A 19,996-nucleotide genomic window follows, 5' to 3' on the forward strand; every position below is an offset into this window, starting at 1 on the left:
ACACCAAATACCATAGGAAAATTAAGAAAACTAACGAGTACAACAGAGGTGAGATGAGGTGCCACAAGGCACGAAGGAACAAGAAGGGGAAAGGTGTTGTGCCTGTCGTTCCAGAACGAAAGAGAGGTATCATTCTCAAGACGGGGTGCCCTGTCCGGTGTAAGCTAAACGTAGATGGAACATAGTATGTGGTCAGTGAATATTTTGACGAGCACAACCACAAACTCATAAAGAAGTTTGACCTGGTAAAATTTCTGACCGCCCACAGAGGATTCACCCCTGTCGAAAGGTAATTCGTAAAGCTGCTACATGATTGTAATGTCGGTCCATCAAGAATGGTCCAGATACTATCACTCATCCATAGCAAAAAGGGGACTCTAAGTAGCATGCCCTACATACCAGCTGACGTCACAAACCTACAGGCAAAGTACCGTAGAGAGAGTAAGTTGGCTGACATAGAGGCCACAATGGCCTACTTCGATGAGAAAGCGAAGGAAGATCCAGATTTCTTCTACAGGATAAGGTTGGACGATGAGGACCGTGTCAGGAACATGTATTGGGTGGATGGTGCTGCAAGGAGAGCCTACAAATATTTCCGAGATTGCATTTCATTCGACGCGACGTATCTCACTAATATGTACAAGATGCCATGCGCTCCGTTCATAGGAATAAATAACCACAATCAGTCGTTGCAGTTCGGCTGCGGGCTCGTTCGGAACAAAGACACAGATGCGTACGTTTGGCTGTTCAAGACCTTCTTGGAGTGCATGGATGGACTTGCTCCGATGAACATAATAATAGACCAGGATTTCAGCATGCGTGCAGGAATAGAGGAGGTCTTTCCGTTGGTAGTGCACAGGCACTGCAGGTGGCACATTATAAAGAAGGCCGAGGAGACGCTAGGACCGTTCTTTGCTGACCATCCAGAGTTGCACAAGGCATTCGAGCTGTGCGTGGACCACAACTTGATGGTGGAGGAGTTTGAAAGGAGATGGATGGCCATGATTGAAACATATCAAGTCCAAGACAATGAGACTCTTGCTAGCCTGTGGGAGAAGCGAATGTACTGGGTGCCGGCCTACTTCATGCAGTGCTTCTTCCCCTTTCTGCAGACTACGCAGCACAGCGAGGGGTTCAATGCTGTTTTGAAGTGGTACGTGAGCCCTGGCAACTCATTGCTACAATTTGCCAAGCAGTACACAGCTTTGCAACAAAAAATTCTGGGATCTGAGCTACAGCAAGAAGCGACCACCGCCCTAAAGCAGCCAAAATTGCTAACGTATTTACCAATGGAGAGGCAAATGAGCAAGATATACACCAACAAGATCTTTAACAAGTAAGTCAGTTGCGTCACAGTCTTATTTGCGCAAAAGCACTAAGGAAGTTGATAAGCACATTTCATATATATAATTTTGGCACACAAACACACCATTTATTGTGATCCGACGATCCATTCTTGTTGTGAACTATGATATATTTGAATGAAAATCATATAAAAGATCATTTACTCGTCATTTGATTATTTTGCAGAAAAGTGCGCAAAGGCACTATAATCTTCAAGATTTAGACGAATTGGCCATTGAGAAGAGAGAAGGGCAGGAAAGAGGTGAAGAAAGGGACCTGAGCATGAAGGAAAGAAGAAACCGGGGGGCCAAAACTAAAGATGGAGGGGATCGACTTGGGAAGAAAGAAGGAAAGGAGGAGGGCCAAATTGCAATATGGGCTGATCAACCGTGGGGTCAAAATCCCTAGATGCCTTCATCCCCAAATCGGGCCTGGCACATCTCTCTCTCCCTCACCCTTCCTTCTCCAACTCCGGCCGCCGCCACGGCCAGGCCGGCGTGGTGGTGCGCCAGCAGCCTCCATCCACTACACCAACAGCACCCAGTACCACCATCACCTCCATCCACCAGCGCCACACCACCCATCCACCTCTCCCTGCTGCTTCCCCTTGCTACTCACACCCTGGACCAGCCATTGGGGTCGCCGGCGTCTGATCCCCCGCGCGCCATCAACTCCTCCCCACACCTCCACTAGCTCCACCACGCCATCTCCACCACCCACCACACGCCACCAAATCCATCCACCATCGGCACCATCTGCAGCCACTGCTGCACCTCGTGCGCCCGACTAGACAAGAGGGTCACGGGCGTCTGGTCCTCCGCGTGAGCGCTCGCGTGCTGCTGATCTTCTTCTCCTTCCCCGCTGCTGCTTCTTCCCTTCACGATACTGCTGCTGCCTTTCTTGCGTTCATGTTGCTGCTCCTCTGAAATTTTACCTGCTGCTGCTGTTGCCCCATCTCTGCTCCTCCTCCTCTTAAAACTGTTGCTGCTCTTCTTTCCCACGTTCCCGCTCTGCACTCTGCTTCTCACCTCCGTTGCTGCTGTCTCTCTTCTAAACCTCTGCTACTGTTTAGCTCTGAACCATCTCTGTTGTTTTTCTTCTTTACAAAACCAAACCTACTGTTGTTCTGTGTGTGTGTGAGCCTGTGTGCATGTGTATTCAGTGAACTTTTAGTGTTGAGACTTATTCAATTGTAAACTGCTTTGCGCTATTTCAATATATGTGATTCATCTGTCAAGTAGCCGTCTGTTACATTCAGTTTACTTGTTCTGAATCTTATTCTAAAATTTCTCTCTATTGTAGTCAGCTGATTTGTCATTTAATTTTCAGTCTCTGTGTAGCTATGTACCTGTGATATAAGTGTTTGTAATGTGACCCATATCCATTCTGCTATATGTGTTCACGTCTTGTTGTTCTCTTTGTGTTACTGTTTTAGTTTCTCATGCAAATAAAAATAATACCAAAAATACAGTGATGATAATCTGAACCTCCCTATGCTATTTTGCATTTTCTTTTGTGACAATCATTGATAGTTTAGGTTTATTTTCTGTTTCCATCTCCCAATATAGTGTCACCTAGCTTTAGCCGAGCGTAGCCGCTGATCGCCTAGTCCCTGTGGAGAACACGACACTCGCAGTTTGGGCGTAAAAACCCCACTGTACCTACAAATGATCATTTTGGCGCCGTTGCCGGGGATTAGCGTCAAGCGTTTGTGTGAGGCTTTAGACTAGGTTTAGCTTGTTTCCTTTTTGTGCTTTATATATTTGTGATATATCTCTAGCCACTAACCCCTGTTCTAGTTAGTATCTTTTTGTCTTCTTTTCCTTTTTGCAGGTTGGATTATCCTCTCGGTTATGGCTTACTATTCAGATCATCAGGCTTATGCGAGCAACACTACAAACAGCATGGAAAGTGTTCAAGAACTGATAGGTAAGATTTCCCATCGATTAGATGATTTAGCTCGGCAGCGAGAACGAGTTTTTGAGGATAGGCCTAGTTCTTACGATCCTTATTCCAGAGGCCATCCTTATGTTGCTCCTACTTGCCATATTTGTGGATTTCAGGGCCATTCACCCGCTGAATGTCAGCGTGGTTACTCTCACCCTCCCGATTGTTATGGCATGAGCTTCGCCCCACAGCCTAGCTCATACCAAAACAATTACACACATGGGTGGCCTGAAAACCAGAATATGTCATATAGGCGCAACAACCCTGAGATCTCATTGTTTGCCTCTAGTTATCCATTGCAGGGATTCAGGTACAATGAGGAGAACCACAACTATGCTCCACAACAAATTTATTCAGCTCCTACTCATATACCTCAACACCAGGACATGTTGCCAATGGAGTTAAATGGTCCTCCATTTGGTCAACCAACATCTTCAACACAAGTGCCCACACAAGATGACTTCGATGACATAGACAAGCTCGCACTTTTGAGTCTCGAGTTCACTTGGAGTGCCGAGGATGATCCTATTAGGAAGGTTATACTAGATGAAATGAAGAAGATCAAGAGTGGAAAAGAGCTAGTGGAAGAAGTAAGGAAGATTGAGAAGAACATCAACGCTGGTAGCACTATTTCTTCATAGTTTGAGCTGAGTGTTGCTGGGATATCCCTTGATACATGTGAGGTTCCAACACCGTCACATCCAGCTGAGCAAGATAGCGAGAGTCCAGAGGAAGAGATACCTCAGATTGAAGAAGATGTAGTCGAAGCCAAGGCACAAGATGATCCAGAGCTCGAACAACAAAGTGATCAAGTTGAAAACTCATCATCTATTACTCTTGAAGAAGCAAAAGAAGTTGATGTGATTGAAGATGAAGAACCAGAAACGCATTTGCCCATCGTCATACAGGATCGTGATTTAGCAGGTTTATCCAATCCTCTTGATGACATGCTTCCTTATGAGATCTTTGCTGCTACTTTTCATTGTGTTATACCATCAATTAAGCTAGACTTGAAAAATTATTTGCTTGGACATGATCATACATACATTGTTGGTGGCATTGCTCTCATTCCTGATGATGACACTTATTTTCCTTATGCTAGTCCTATGCTTAATGAAACATATTATTCCCATGCTAGTCTTGAGCTTAATGATAAATTTCATCCTCATGTTAGTGTCGACCTTGCTGATTTCTACCATCCTAAACATGTGTTTTATAGCTATGCTTATGTAATTGGATATTCGATTGATGACTTGGAGGGTATTATCCCTACCACTTGCATTGTCTCTTTCGTTGAGTGCTCTTTCAGGTTTTTGCTTGTGCACTATCCATTACATGCTGACCAGGTTCGAGGTGACATTCCTTGGGACCCTGGTGAGCTCAGAGCATGGGGATGAGGAGAAGCGAGGGGGCACACACGAGGAAGGGAGAAGCTGGAGCAGGCATGAGGATAGAGAAGGAAAGGAGAAGAGTTGCAGTTTAGAGAGTGTCGAGCGAGTGCTACGTGATCAAAGCCCGGTGAGATGTTTCATGACCCATTCTGAATATCATAAATACATGCTGAATGATATTGCTAGTTGGGTTGCTTGAGCTAGTTATTACTTGTTGTCAAGCTGAAATTCACCTTTGGCATTGTGCTTGATGTGAATTTGTGAACTTGATTTCTGAATGCCTTGTAAACTAGTGATCTACAACATGCATGCTTTGCTGAAATTTGTGGAAGTTATTAGTTTTGAGTGCTCAAATCCCTAGTACACTAGAAAACTTAATCATTGTTTGCTTTTACCTCGATACACCTAGATCACCATGTTTAGATGCTGAATTTGTGCCAAGTGTCTTCCCATTGAGAGCAATCACCTAACCACTATGGATTAGCATGCTATGTTCCCTGGATTGGTAGCATGTGAACCATACATGGAGAAGTGATGATTCCTGTTTTTGTTCTTATGCGTTGTTCATTTAAGATAAGTAATAATGAATAAATAAGTCTGGCTACCTACAGTAGCATGTCATGTTCCCGGGATCGGTGGCATGTGAAATCAGGTTAGCTTGGGCAGTAATTAATAATAATAATAGTAATTGTCGAACCAGGTGTATACAATGTTCTCTGGATCGGTGGTATGTTTCTTTGGGGAGACAAACAAAAAAACTAATAATTAGTCAAGCCAGGTGTATACCATGTTCTCGGGATCGGTGGTATGTTCCTTTGGTGAGACTGAAAATATTATCATTACTTCCTTCAAATTTAATAAGTGGTTCAACCACAATGTTATATTTCCGCAAATAAGTGATTTAATTCAAGTTCCTTTTGTTCTCAGGATCATGCTCTCTTTAGGAACCTTTTTCCATGGTCAACATTTGAACTTGCTAATCTTTGTTTACCATTGCAAAAGTTTAAAATGGTCGAGTTTACTAGTGTCCTATTGATATGTAGCACTCTTAACCATTAATTTTCACTAGGCAAGTCCAAAGCATGCACTGTTTAGAGATCTACTTCACTTGACATTCTCTAGTCAGTTCACTATTCATGTTCTTGCTTTTGTCATATGCCTTTGCTTGAGGACAAGCAAAGATTTAAGTGCGGGGGAACTTGATAAGCACATTTCATATATATAATTTTGGCACACAAACACACCATTTATTGTGATCCGACGATCCACTCTTGCTGTGAACTATGATATATTTGAATGAAAATCATATAAAAGATCATTTACTCGTCATTTGATTATTTTGCAGAAAAGTGCGCAAAGGCACTATAATCTTCAAGATTCAGACGAATTGGCCATTGAGAAGAGAGAAGGGCAGGAAAGAGGTGAAGAAAGGGACCCGAGCATGAAGGAAAGAAGAAACCGGGGGGCCAAAACTAAAGATGGAGGGGATCGACTTGGGAAGAAAGAAGGAAAGGAGGAGGGCCAAATTGCAATATGGGCTGATCAACCGTGGGGTCAAAATCCCTAGATGCCTTCATCCCCAAATCGGGCCTAGCACATCTCTCTCTCCCTAACCCTTCCTTCTCCAACTCCGGCCGCCGCCACGGCCAGGCCGGCGTGGTGGTGCGCCAGCAGCCTCCATCCACTACACCAACAGCACCCAGTACCACCATCACCTCCATCCACCAGCGCCACACCACCCATCCACCTCTCCCTGCTGCTTCCCCTTGCTACTCACGCCCTGGACCAGCCATTGGGGTCGCCGGCATCTGATCCCCCACGCGCCATCAACTCCTCCGCACGCCTCCACTAGCTCCACCACGCCATCTCCACCACCCACCACACGCCACCAAATCCATCCACCATCAGCACCATCTGCAGCCACCGTTGCACCTCACGCGCCCGACTAGACAAGAGGGTCACGGGCGTCTGGTCCTCCGCGTGAGCACTCGTGTGCTGCTGATCTTCTTCTCCTTCCCCGCTGCTGCTTCTTCCCTTCACGCTACTGCTGCTGTCTTTCTTGCGTTCATGTTACTGCTCCTCTGAAATTTTGCGTGCTGCTGCTGTTGCCCCATCTCTGCTCCTCCTCCTCTTAAAACTGTTGCTGCTCTTCTTTCCCACGTTCCTGCTCTGCACTCTGCTTCTCACCTCTGTTGCTATTGTCTCTCTTCTAAACCTCTCCTACTGTTCAGCTCTGAACCATCTCTGTTGTTTTTCTTCTTTACCAAACCAAACCTACTGCTGTTCTGTGTGTGTGTGAGCCTGTGTGCGTGTGTATTCAGTGAACTTTTAGTGTTGAGACTTATTCAATTGTAAACTGCTTTGCGCTATTTCAATATATGTGATTCATCTGTCAGGTAGCCGTCTGTTACATTCAGTTTACTTGTTCTGAATCTTATTCTAAAAGTGCTCTCTATTGTAGTCAGCTGATTTGTCATTTAATTTTCAGTCTCTGTGTAGCTATGTACCTGTGATATAAGTGTTTGTAATGTGACCCATATCCATTCTGCTATATGTGTTCACGTCTTGTTGTTCTCTTTGTGTTACTATTTTAGTTTCTCATGCAAATAAAAATAATACCAAAAAGACAGTGATGATAATCTGAACCTCCCTATGCTATTTTACATTTTCTTTTGTGACAATCATTGATAGTTTAGGTTTATTTTCTGTTTCCATCTCCCAATATAGTGTCACCTAGCTTTAGCCGAGCATACCCGCTGATCGCCTAGTCCCTGTGGAGAACACGACACTCGCAGTTTGGGCATAAAAACCCCATTGTACCTACAAATGATCATTTTACTTGATAAGCACATTTCATATATACACTTTTGGCATAGAAATATATTATTTATTGAGATATGACCATCAATTCTTGCTGTGAAATATTGAATATTTGCATGAAAATCATATAAAGTATCATTTACTAGTCATTGTGTTTCTTTTGCAGAAAAGTGCGCAAAGGCACTATAAACTTCAAGATCTGGACTAGTGGCTAAGAGAACCAGTCAAGTGAAAAGGAAGAAGAAAGACATAGGGACTTGTGTGTGAAGAAATGATGCTCCATGGGACAAGTTAAAGAAGAAAGGGACCTTCTTATGAAGAAAGAAGAAAAGGAGAAGGGCCAAAATTGCAAAGTGGCAGATCAGAGGAGGGGTCAAAATCCCTAGCGGCAGCTAATCCCCATCGGGCCGGGCATCTCATCTCTCTCCCTCACCCCACCTTCTCCACCACCGGCCGCCGCCGCAGCCAGGCCGGCATGGGGCGTGCCACCGCTCCACCGCGCCTCCACCTTCACCGCGCCCTCCATCCACCAGCACCTCCATACACCACCATCCATCCACTCCATCACCACCGGGCACCGCTGCACCATCCATTAGCGCTACCCCTTCACCACCATCACTTGCGCGCCCGACCAGACGAGGTGTCTGATCCCCCGCGCGCCTCCAACTGCTCTTCTTCCCTTGCCTCACTGCTCTTGCTCCTCTTCTCAAAGTCCTCTTGCTGCTGCTCCGCTTCTCCCCATGAACTTGCTGCTGCTCCGCTTCTCCCCATGAACCTGCTGCTGCTCTACTTCCTGATGCCCTTGCTTCATCTCTGAACCCATCTCTGTTGCTGTTCTTCCTCACCAAACTGCTGCTGCTCCCAACCCCTTGCTGCTATCTCTCTCTACTGCCCCTGCTACCCTTCTTCTCTGAACCTACCTACTCCTTCTCTCTCTCTCTCTCTCTCTCTCTCTCTCTCTCTCTCTCTCTCTCTCTCTTTCTCTGAAATACCTGTGCAATTGAGATGTTTGAGACTTTGTAAGGTTCAGACTTTGTAAAATTCAGAATTAAGATGTGTATGGTGTGTAATGTTCAGATTTGACTAGTGTAAGCATCTTGTTATTTGTTCAGTTTGGTACTGGTATAATATAGTACTTGTTATGTTGGATCTGACTAGTGGAGGCCTTGTTAATTTGAGAGATTATTGATCTATTAGAATTTGCTTCTGTGAATTAGTATTCTGTTAGCATATGAATGTGTTCACCCCTTGTGTGTTTGTTCCTTACTGAAATTTATTCCATTGTCCATGTGTTAGCTCTAGTACATGTGCTATATAAATACATGTGTGTTTGTGGTCTAAACCATCTATATTGAGTCTTATAATCTTGTTTCTCCCATCTCTTACATGTTAGATAGTCATTTGTGTTCACTTCCCTTTTGTCGATAATGTCCGTGTTAGTATTTTAATTTCTCAAGCATTACGAAAATACCAAAAAGACTGTTGAAGATAATCTGAACCTTTCTGTACTTTATTTTGCATTTTCTTTGTCGGCTATCTTTGGGAACGACCTTGTTAGTTTAGGTTTTATTTTCTGCATTCATCTCTTAAAATTGTGTTACCTAGATTTAGCCGAGCATAGTCATCGTCGCCTAGTCCCTGTGGAGAACACGACATCCATAGTTTGGGGCGTAAAAACCCCGTTATATTACAATTGATCATTTTGGCGCCGTTGCCGGGGACTAGCGTCGAGCGATTGTGTTAGGCTATAGACTAGATTTACTTTAGTTCCTTGTTCAATTCGTCGTGTATTTCATCTTCAGTGTTTTTCTTCTACTTTCCCCCATTGTTGCTTCGGCTTATTAGGATACTAACCTTCTGACTAGTGTTTACTGTTTATGAGTGTGTGTAGGGAATCATAAATCTTTGCTGGTTGTTCTCTAGTTAAACTTGGTTAAGATATGGCATTGCTTCGTGATCTTTGGATGCCAAGTAGTCAATGTTATATCACAGGACCGGTTTGGCCAACTATTGAGGCAGAGAATTTTGAGATGAAGCCTAGTCTTATTGCTTTGGTTCAACAACAACAGTTTGGAGGACTGCCCACTGAGGATCCCTATGAGCACTTATACCGAGTCATGGAGTATTCAGGTACAGTCAAGTACCATGGAGTTCCTCAAGATGCTATCAAGTGCATGTTGTTCTCATTCTCTCTCCAGGATGATGCTCGTGCTTGGTATCGATCCTTGCCATCAATATCATTCAGTTGGAACGAGATATCACAAGCTTTCTTGGATAAATATTTCCCACTACACAAGCAGTCCGCAATTCGAGATGAGATCCTCAGCTTCGTTCAGTGTGAAGGCGAGAGCTTGTATGATGCTTGGGAGATACAAGGCTTTATTCAGGAGATGTCCTAACCACGGGCTCGAGAGATGGTTAGAGCTGCAGATATTCTATAGAGGATTGACTTGGGACACTCGAGCTTACGTCGATATGGCAGCGGGCGGAGCTATTACAAACAAGACACTTGATGATGCTTTTCTGCTGATTGAGAGCATAGCTTTCCACCAACTTCAGTGGTACAATGATAAGCCCACCTCTGATTCATTGGTTTGCTTGCAACAAATCACTACACCTTAGCCGCCAATTCTTACACAAAATCCTGAACCTCTATCTCAGTGTGACAAGATTGAGCTTGCATGGATTATCTTTGACGATGATGACACCATTCTAGTTGACACACGCGCTATAGATCACATGGATACTAGTGTTGGAGATTCAGTTTTGCATTGATTATTCTTCCATGGATGAGCCGGAGCTGCAGTTAGTTGCTTTTGATATTGTGGAGTCACCTTTAGTTCATATTGAGCATGTGCTAGTAGAGCCAGATATGGAGAAGTTCTCCTTCGATGATGTCAGCTGCATTGATTCCTCAACACTTGAGCCTGAGATGGAGAGCTTCATGGTTGACTATGATGAGGTGGATTCAGATGTCAAGGAGCCAAGCTCTACTATTTCACTTGTTGACATGAGTCCAGTGGAAATTTCTACAAGCACACCTCACTTGGTATCTTCAATTGAGGTAGTCCTGAAGGTTCTTCCTAACTATCTCAGGTATGATCTCAGCTTTCTTGACAAGATATGCCATATCATGGATACTGCCTATGCACCATGCGGTCTATTGATGATATCTATTTGTCATATGCTTAGATATGCTTATGTGATAGGATACTCTATTGATGACTTAGAGGGCATTGTCCCTATCATTTGTATTGGCTTGTTTGTTGAGTGTTCTTTCAGGTTTACGCTTGTGTACCATTCATTGTGGGCTGACCAAGTTCGAGATGACATCCATGGGATCTTGGTGGACTTAAAGCATGGCGATGAGGAGAAGCAAGGGGGCACACACGAGGAAGGGAGAAGCTGGAGTAGGCATGAGGATAGAGAAGCAAAAGGAGAGGAGCTTCAGTTGGTGAGGTGATCGAGGGAGTGCTACTTCATTAAGCCCGGTGAGCTGTTTCATGACCCATTCTGAATATCATAAATACATGCTGAATTCAATTGCTAGTTGGGTTGCTTGAGCCAGTTATTACTTGTTGTCAAGCTGAATTTCACCTTTGGCATTGTGCTTGATGTGAATTTGTGAACTTGATTTTTGAATGCCTTGTAAACTAGTGATCTACACCATGCATGTTTTGCTGAAATTAGTGAAAGTTATTAGTTTTGAGTGCTCAAATCCCTAGTACACTAGAAAACTTAATCATTTTCTGCTTTTACCTCGATACACCTAGATCACCACGTTTAGATGCTGAATTTGTGCCAAGTGTCTTCCCATTGAGAGCAATCACCTAACCACTATGGATTAGCATGCTATGTTCCCTGGATCGGTAGCATGTGAACCAGACATGGAGAAGTGATGATTCCTATTTTTGTTCTTATGCGTTGTTCATTTAAGTTAAGTAATAATGAATAAATAAGTCTGGCTACCTACAGTAGCATGTCATGTTCCCGGGATCGGTGGCATGTGAAATCAGGTTAGCTTGGGCAGTAATTAATTATAATAAAAATGTAATTGTCGAACCAGGTGTATACCATGTTCTCGGGATCGGTGGTATGTTCCTTTGGGGAGACAAACAAAAAATATTAATAAAAATTGGTTGAGCCAGGTGTATACCATGTTCTCGGGATCGGTGGTATGTTCCTTCGGTGAGACTAATGAAATAATATGTGTGTTTCTTTCAAATTCAATAAGTGGTTCTACCACAAAGTCATATTTCTGCAAATAAGAGATTTAATTCCAGTTCTTTTTGTTCTCGGGATCATGCTCTCTTTAGGAACCATTTGGCGCAATCATCATTTAAACTTGTTGATCCTCTTTTATCATTGTAAAAGTTTAAAATGGTCATGCTTACTAGTATCTTACCGCTTTGAAGCACTCCTAACCATTAATTTTTACTAGCTAAGTCCAAAGCATGCACTGTTTAGGCATCTACTTCACTTGGTATTCTCTAGTCAGCTCACTGTTCACATTCTTGCTCTTGTCATATGCCTTTGCTTGAGGACAAGCAAAAGTTTAAGTGTGGGGGAACTTGATAAGCACATTTCATATATACAATTTGGCATAGAAATATATTATTTATTGAGATATGACCATCAATTCTTGCTGTGAAATATTGAATATTTGCATGAAAATCATATAAAGTATCATTTACTAGTCATTGTGTTTCTTTTGCAGAAAAGTGCGCAAAGGCACTATAAACTTCAAGATCTGGACTAGTGGCTAAGAGAACCAGTCAAGTGAAAAGGAAGAAGAAAGACAGAGGGACTTGTGTGTGAAGAAATGATGCTCCATGGGACAAGTTAAAGAACAAAGGGACCTTCTTATGAAGAAAGAAGAAAAGGAGAAGGGCCAAAATTGCAAAGTGGCAGATCAGAGGAGGGGTCAAAATCCCTAGCGGCAGCTAATCCCCATCGGACCGGGCATCTCATCTCTCTCCCTCACCCCACCTTCTCCACCACCGTCCGCCGCCGCAGACAGGCCAGCGTGGGGCGCGCCACTGTTCCACCGCGCCTCCACCTTCACCGCGCCCTCCATCCACCAGCACCTCCATACACCACCATCCATCCACTCCATCACCACCGCGCGCCGTTGCACCATCCATTAGCGCTACCCCTTCACCACCATCACTTGCGCGCCCGACCAGACGAGGTGTATGATCCCCCGCACGCCTCCAACTGCTCTTCTTCCCTTGCCTCACTGCTCTTGCTCCTCTTCTCAAAGTCCTCTTGCTGCTGCTCCGCTTCTCCCCATGAACTTGCTACTGCTCCGCTTCTCCCCATGAACCTGCTGCTGCTCTACTTCCTGATGCCCTTGCTTCATCTCTGAACCCATCTCTGTTGCTGTTCTTCCTCACCAAACTGCTGCTGCTCCCAACCCCTTGCTGCTATCTCTCTCTACTGCCCCTGCTACCCTTCTTCTCTGAACCTACCTACTCCTTCTCTCTCTCTCTCTCTCTCTCTCTCTGAAATACCTGTGCAATTGAGATGTCTGAGACTTTGTAAGGTTCAAACTTTGTAAAATTCAGAATTGAGATGTGTATGGTGTGTAATGTTCAGATTTGACTAGTGTAAGCATCTTGTTATTTGTTCAGTTTGGTACTGGTATAATATAGTACTTGTTATGTTGGATCTGACTAGTGGAAGCCTTGTTAATTTGAGAGATTATTGATCTATTAGAATTTGCTTCTGTGAATTAGTATTCTGTTAGCATATGAATGTGTTCACCCCTTGTGTGTTTGTTCCTTACTGAAATTTATTCCATTGTCCATGTGTTAGCTCTAGTACATGTGCTATATAAATACATGTGTGTTTGTGGTGTAAACCATCTATATTGAGTCTTATAATCTTGTTTCTCCCATCTCTTACATGTTAGATAGTCATTTGTGTTCACTTCCTTTTTGTCGATAATGTCCGTGTTAGTATTTTCATTTCTCAAGCATTACGAAAATACCAAAAAGATTGTTGAAGATAATCTGAACCTTTCTGTACTTTATTTTGCATTTTCTTTGTCGACAATCTTTGGGAATGACCTTGTTAGTTTAGGTTTTATTTTCTGCATTCATCTCTTAAAATTGTGTTACCTAGATTTAGCCGAGCATAGTCGTCGTCGCCTAGTCCCTGTGGAGAACACGACATCCATAGTTTGGGGCGTAAAAACCCCGTTATATTACAATTGATCAGAAGTAGGTGCCATGTAGAGTGCAATGCAGTTGCCATGATATGTGGTTGCCATGTTTAATGAAATACTATTTGCCATGCTTACTCAGCTGCAGTTGCCATGTTCAATGAAAATTCTATTTGCCATGCTTGCTCGGATGCATTTTCCATGTTCATGAAGTGCAGTTGCCATGTTTAATGCGTTGTACTTCCATTGGGGCATGTTGGTATGCAAATGCCAATGTCAATTGAAAAAATGTATATATTGTCGACACATGTGCTGAAGTGCAATTGCCATGTTCACTAAAATGCAACTGCCATGTTCGTTGAAATGCAATTGCCATGTTTACTCAACTATAGATGCCATGTTTAATAAAAATGCAGTTGCCATGTTTTATGCAATGTGCTTCCATTGGGGAATGTTGGTGTAGAAATGACGATGGACAGTTGAAAATGTACTACAATTGCCATGTCTGGTGTACTGCAGTTGCCATGTCTGGTGTACTGCAGTTGCCATGTCTGGTGTACTATATTTGCCATGTTCAATGTACTATGTTTGCCATGTTCAAACAAAATGTATTTCTATTTCCATGACAACATAAGGTGCTACAAAAAAAACGCGCACGATAGTTTAACAGAAAACACACAAAAACTTGTAGATTCCAGGAAGAAATAAAGCGTGCCAGCATGTTCACGGCTTTCCAGGTGGATGAACATACGTTCAAGGTGTGTTCTATTTTGGGCATGTCAGATTCAAAACCTGAAGACCCGGACAAAGGAAGGAACTACTTTGTCAAAGCCTCGATAGGCGAAGGCGAATACTACTGCCAATGCTGCAAGTTTGAACGGGATGGCATTGTGTGCTGTCACATACTAAAAGTAATGGACATGAACGGTGTGACACGAATGCCCCGCCATTTCATAAGGCGGCGATGGACTTGGGACGCTGACGACGCGTTTGCGCCGCAGACAACAAACGCAGTTCTGGCTGTGCATGACGAGAGACCCGAGGCAACCATGGAAGCCGTGAGGCACGTTGTGCTGACAAAGAACTATGCTGAGCTAATTGATGAAGCGTGCAAGAGTGATGAGACATCGAGAGTCGCAGAAAAACACAGGAAGGCCCTGAAAAGAGAGCTTGATGAGATCAAGAAGAGGAAAGCTGAGGAAGCCTTACACCGGTTCCCCCGCACATCAAGTGTGCCTTCATCCACGGGGCCATCATCTGAAAACTCAGAGATAGGATCTGGAACAGCAAGCACACAAACCCAGGTCAGGAACCCACCCCGTTCCATCACAAAGGGTCGTCCAAGAGAGATAAGGTACAAATCAAGATTGGAGATTCAAGCAAAACACAAGAAAACGAAGAAAGGGACGGTCAATCCATAAGCAAAAATTGGGGCGCTGTGACATGGTCCTTGTGGACATTTTGTTTTGTACCCTAGATGTTGTGATTTTTTTTTAAATTGGGAGAATGACTCTTGAGGGGCATCAGAAGTTGAAGGAAAATACATTGAATGGATAAATGCAGTTGCCATGTTATGGGTACTTAATCTGCAATGTTATGTGTAGTTAATCTGCCATGCTATTTTATACTAAATATGCCATGCTATTTATACTAAATATGCCATGTTAATTGTACTGGATCTGCCATGTTAGTTGTACTGGATCTGCCATGTTAATTATACTGGATCTGCCATGTTAATTATGCTAGATCTGCCGTGTTGTTTGTACTCAAGCTGCCATGTTAGCTGTACTGAAATATGACATGGTATTTGTAATGACTCTATATCGCATATATTTCCATGATAATTCGACGCGGTTTAGTCACACATAGTGTGTTGTGTGCAATGTATGGGAAACAAGTTGAAAAAAGCGTAGCATGCATCAACCGCAGGAAAGGTTGCGGCTACATGATCAACCTACCATGCTAGCCAGTGCAGTTAGCGATGAAAAAGAAGAAGCAAAACAGCCAAATGAAAAATGACGATGACTTTCACTAACCATGTCTGATGAACTACATTTGCCATGTTTTAAAACATCGTATATGCATTCGAAATAGCAATCTGGTGCTACAAACGATGAAACCATAGTAATAATGATAAACATAAAACATATCTGCTGTCAGGCCTAAATAGGTTCACATCCACACATATATTACAGAAACTATTCAAATGTCGCTCACACACCACCACTACATAGTAGGCTACGCGGGGTTGCAGTCATAACATAGCACAGGAACATAGTTTTTGACAAGAACAGAAGAGATAGTACCTTACATTCCTCGGCAACAGAATGTAAGGTATGTGTCCGGTGTGTAACGCCACGTGATCACTTGTACTTCTTGATGACTTTCTTGACAGCTTCCTCCACAAACTCGCATGCTCCAGACCGCTTGTTGAAATCTTCATTCGTCAACTAGTTCCATGTGTAGATTTTCCGGAGCTCAACGACCGTTGCAGCTGTGACAGCGGGGACAAGTCTACCTTCCCACTTTGCAAAGTATTCCAATGTGTGAAAGCCACAGTCCGTCCTGCACAGGAAAAAGAGTCAGGTAAACTCGCAAAAAAGGACAAACATAGCAGTGATAAACTTCAATTCAGATGTAACAACAAAAGAGGGGTGGGATTGATGTAAATGGCACATGAAGGAGGGGGTAGGAAATTACGTGTTCCCTTGATTTGTAGTCGCCACATACTCAACCGGGAAATGTCTAATCTGGACCTTTGAGTTTTCATAGTGACGGTTCACTGTCTCTTTGACGTTGGTGATGAAGAATTCCGCATGCGAAGTAAGGTCTGCATCAGCTACCGAACGCATTGAATCAAGCACCTCAAAGCGTTGGTTCTTCAGGTCAAGACAGATCGCATAGTGGTGACCACACTTGTCGTGTGGGTCATGTGGTGCAAGCTCTTGGAACATGGGGAACATGACCTGCATGTAAAAGTGAAGGAAATGAGAAGCAGAGTTCACATGAAGAACAGCAGAGGGACAAAAAAAGTAGAATCACGTAGAATGTTTAGTTATGGTGGGGGTAGTTGAAAGAAAGTTGTCGTCCATGTATGAACAAAATTTGTTGTGTATTTTACTATGAAGTTGCCACATAGTTTGCACGGGATGCAAAAATCGAAATAGTCAGTTTGCACGGCAGCTATTGCCGCATGAAACATCTGCCACATAAACAGAGTGCAGATGATGGCAAAAAACCATACCATGTGAAAAAAAGTGTAAAACAGGGAAGGAGTACTCACGTATTTATTCAGTGTGAGCTACCGTGTTGGGCAAAATTCTTCCTCAGGATTTTGTGGTGGAAGTCACCATCCCATATTTTGCAGGTCACACAGTAATGCATGATTATTTTGTCAGCACACACATCCGTATGATTGTTGATGTAGTCAATCCCGCATGCAACTACATTCGTCGAAATTCTACCATTTGGCCTCACAGACTCGGCAAGATCACCCAGGTCGACGTATGTCGCTTCGCATTGAATGACCTTGGTTCTGTCCAAACATGAGCTATATGAAAACGATATAACATGAAAGAATCATGCCTACTAAGTAAAAAAAATGAAAGAACTAAAACGTAAGCGGATCATGTATAGAAAGTATGAAGAAGATGAATGGTAAAAAAGGAGCAAAGCAAAAAATGAGAGATTATGTGGTGTGGTCATTTACGCTTTCAGCTCCTTCATGTGCTTGTTGCTGGCCCTCGCATTTCCAAACCGCTTGACAATATCGTACAGCTGGGTCTGTTACTTTGTGGCCCTGAATTCGGGCTCGTAGTCTTCCGCGGGAGGTGGGTGAACTACCCTCTGCTGCCTCACAGAACCATGGGTGGCACTTCTAATGGTATCCTTAGATACCGTATCTGCAGGCACGTTGGAACTTGATTGCCCCTGCCCTCGTGAGGACCTCCTCTGCAATGATGCCTCCTCGATCCTGCGGTAAGCTTCATCAAGTGACGGTGAAATCTCCTTAGGGGTGGCTGCAAGGATCAAAAAAGTGGATTAGGATACCTAGAAATCAAAAACAAATGGATTGTGAGAAGATAGGGTGCATGATGTGAAATGTAGGTACAAAAAGTGGGGAGTTGCCATGTGTGGTGCAACTACAGTGGCCATGTCACAGCAACTACAGTTGCCATGTAGTTGCATTGTAGTTGCCATGTCACAGCAACTGCAATTTCCATGTTGTGTCAACTCCACTTTCCATGTGCTTGCCGAATGGAAAAATGCAGCATGGAAACAAAAAATGCAGGTGACATGGTGCAGCAAATCCAGTTGCCATGTGTATTGCACTGTATTTGCCATATGACAACAACTACAGTTGCCATGTTGAATCAACTTCAGTTGCCATGTGGTTGCCCAATGTGAAATGCAACATGGCAGCAAAAAAAATGTAGGTAACATGGTGCATCAAATCCAGTTGCCATGTCATCACATATCAGTTGCCATCACAAGTGAGAACCCCAAAAAATATGATTGGGACAAAAGTCAAACTACAAAGATGCATACAAGAAAATGATAAAGCACATGATAAATGTACCTTGGACTATCGGCTCTGCGAACTTGATAGCCTTCCTGCCCTCGACCATTCGCTGCACCATCATTGCAGGCATGCCTCCCGGGAAAGCAAAGGCAACTAGCATAGGATCTGGCACCACTGGTTGATCTTGACTGATGCCAAGACTAAAGCTCGGTGGGGTGAAGGCCATTGGGTACCTCTCATGCCTACTGGCCGGACCACAAACAACTTGCGAGGCAGAATCCAAGGGTGAAAGATCAACAAACATATCTGAATCGGCCGCTACAGAATGATCGGGCTTATTTGTAGGGCGGGGCGTGCTGTCAGCGGTATCAGCCGCAGCTTTCTTGACAATCTTCTTGTTTGGGCTGTATGGGACACCCACATTGACTGGGAGCCTGGAAGTGCGCAGATTTAAGCTGGGGATTTCCACTGCGGGTAAAGGTGCAGTCTACTCCGGACGTTCACCTGCGTCACTCGTGCCCGGCTTGACACCTGCATCAGTTGTGTTCCGGTCTTCCGGTTTCTCCATCACATTGCTTTTGGCAGGTGGCGGGAACAGTGTGGACACAGGAACATAACCAGACTCGTCTCTGCTGCTTCTAGCTACAGCTGTTCCGTTGGGTATGTCTGTTGATTGCTTGCGGGGGCTACGAAGCCTAGGTGGAAGACCAGCACGCGAAACAGTCGCCTTAGCAGTATCTGCACCGACAGGAGCTGGAGCTATTGTGCCAAGACTCTCACCTGTAGATGGCATATCATTGTGAACTTCCGCCTTAGCCACTTCTGTCGTGGACACAAGAGTGCCACCACGCACGCGCTTGGAATCAGTGTCAGATGAGCGGGAATCTTCCTTGCTTAGGTTGGTCTCGGGAGCATCCACTTCAACGCTTACTGATGGGGTGGCATGGCTCATAGCAGCATCCTTCATTGCCAGAAGAGTTGGCAATATTTCAGTTGTCCTGGGAGATACCGACTCATCACTCCCCGATGTACGGATGCCTGTTGTTTTAGCCTGCACATCTGCAACCGGCGGAGATGGTCGGCCACTAGCGTCAGAGTTAGTGGGAGCAGTTGACGGTGCAGCAGCAGTTTTGTCACCTGGCGCCTCATGAACATCTGAGTTGCCCCCTGTTGACAACTTTGAATGAAGGCATTCGAGTGGGTCCTTACTGATATGCTTGCCCCTTGCGTAGTAGTCTTCTTCACCCTGCAAAAAAAAGAAAGCACATGAAAAAGGTATTAAAAAGTGAACAAAGTATATTTCCATGGTAGAAATCTTAAAAAAATGAAAAATAAGTGGAAAAGCTGGTAGTTGCCATGTAAGGGGAACATGAGTTGCCATGTGGCATAGTTGGCAGTTGCCATGCAAATCCAGCAATAGTTGCCATGTTAGCCAACTTGAACAATGATAAAAATGTCTGATCTGCCATGAATGCAATTTCAAAAACCTAGGTATGGGATGATCACACAAAGCCAATGGAAAAGATGGCAGTTGCCATTAGATACAGTAAGAGTTGCCATCTAGCCTAGATGGCAGTTGCCATGTAAAAACCAGTAGGAGTTGCCATGCACTTAAAAAGGAAGGAAAAAATCATTTGAAAAACAGCAGTTGCCATGTGGGGATGATGACAGAAAACCATGTGACAAGCTGAGCGGATGCATTGGAAAATCAAAAAAATATAGCACTATGTCAATGAAAGCGCATGGAAAACCTACTTCTTGACTGGCTTCCTCAGGTCTGGCAACATGACAGGATCCCCGGTGTTG

General features: G+C 43.9%; 1 protein-coding gene across 1 annotated transcript; it reads left to right on the top strand.

Moving 5' to 3' along the window:
* Nucleotides 1-467: 467 nt before the first annotated feature.
* LOC123092654 (protein FAR1-RELATED SEQUENCE 5-like) lies at nt 468-14,969 on the top strand (the record flags this gene model as incomplete). The annotated part of the gene is made up of 3 exons (XM_044514471.1): nt 468-1,019; nt 1,113-1,336; nt 14,360-14,969. Coding segments are annotated over exons 1-3 (1,386 nt in total), but the record flags the coding sequence as incomplete, so codon positions are not given.
* Nucleotides 14,970-19,996: the final 5,027 nt, after the last annotated feature.

The sequence above is a fragment of the Triticum aestivum genome, chromosome 4B, assembly GCF_018294505.1.
Source record: "Triticum aestivum cultivar Chinese Spring chromosome 4B, IWGSC CS RefSeq v2.1, whole genome shotgun sequence".
Taxonomy (NCBI): domain Eukaryota; kingdom Viridiplantae; phylum Streptophyta; class Magnoliopsida; order Poales; family Poaceae; genus Triticum; species Triticum aestivum.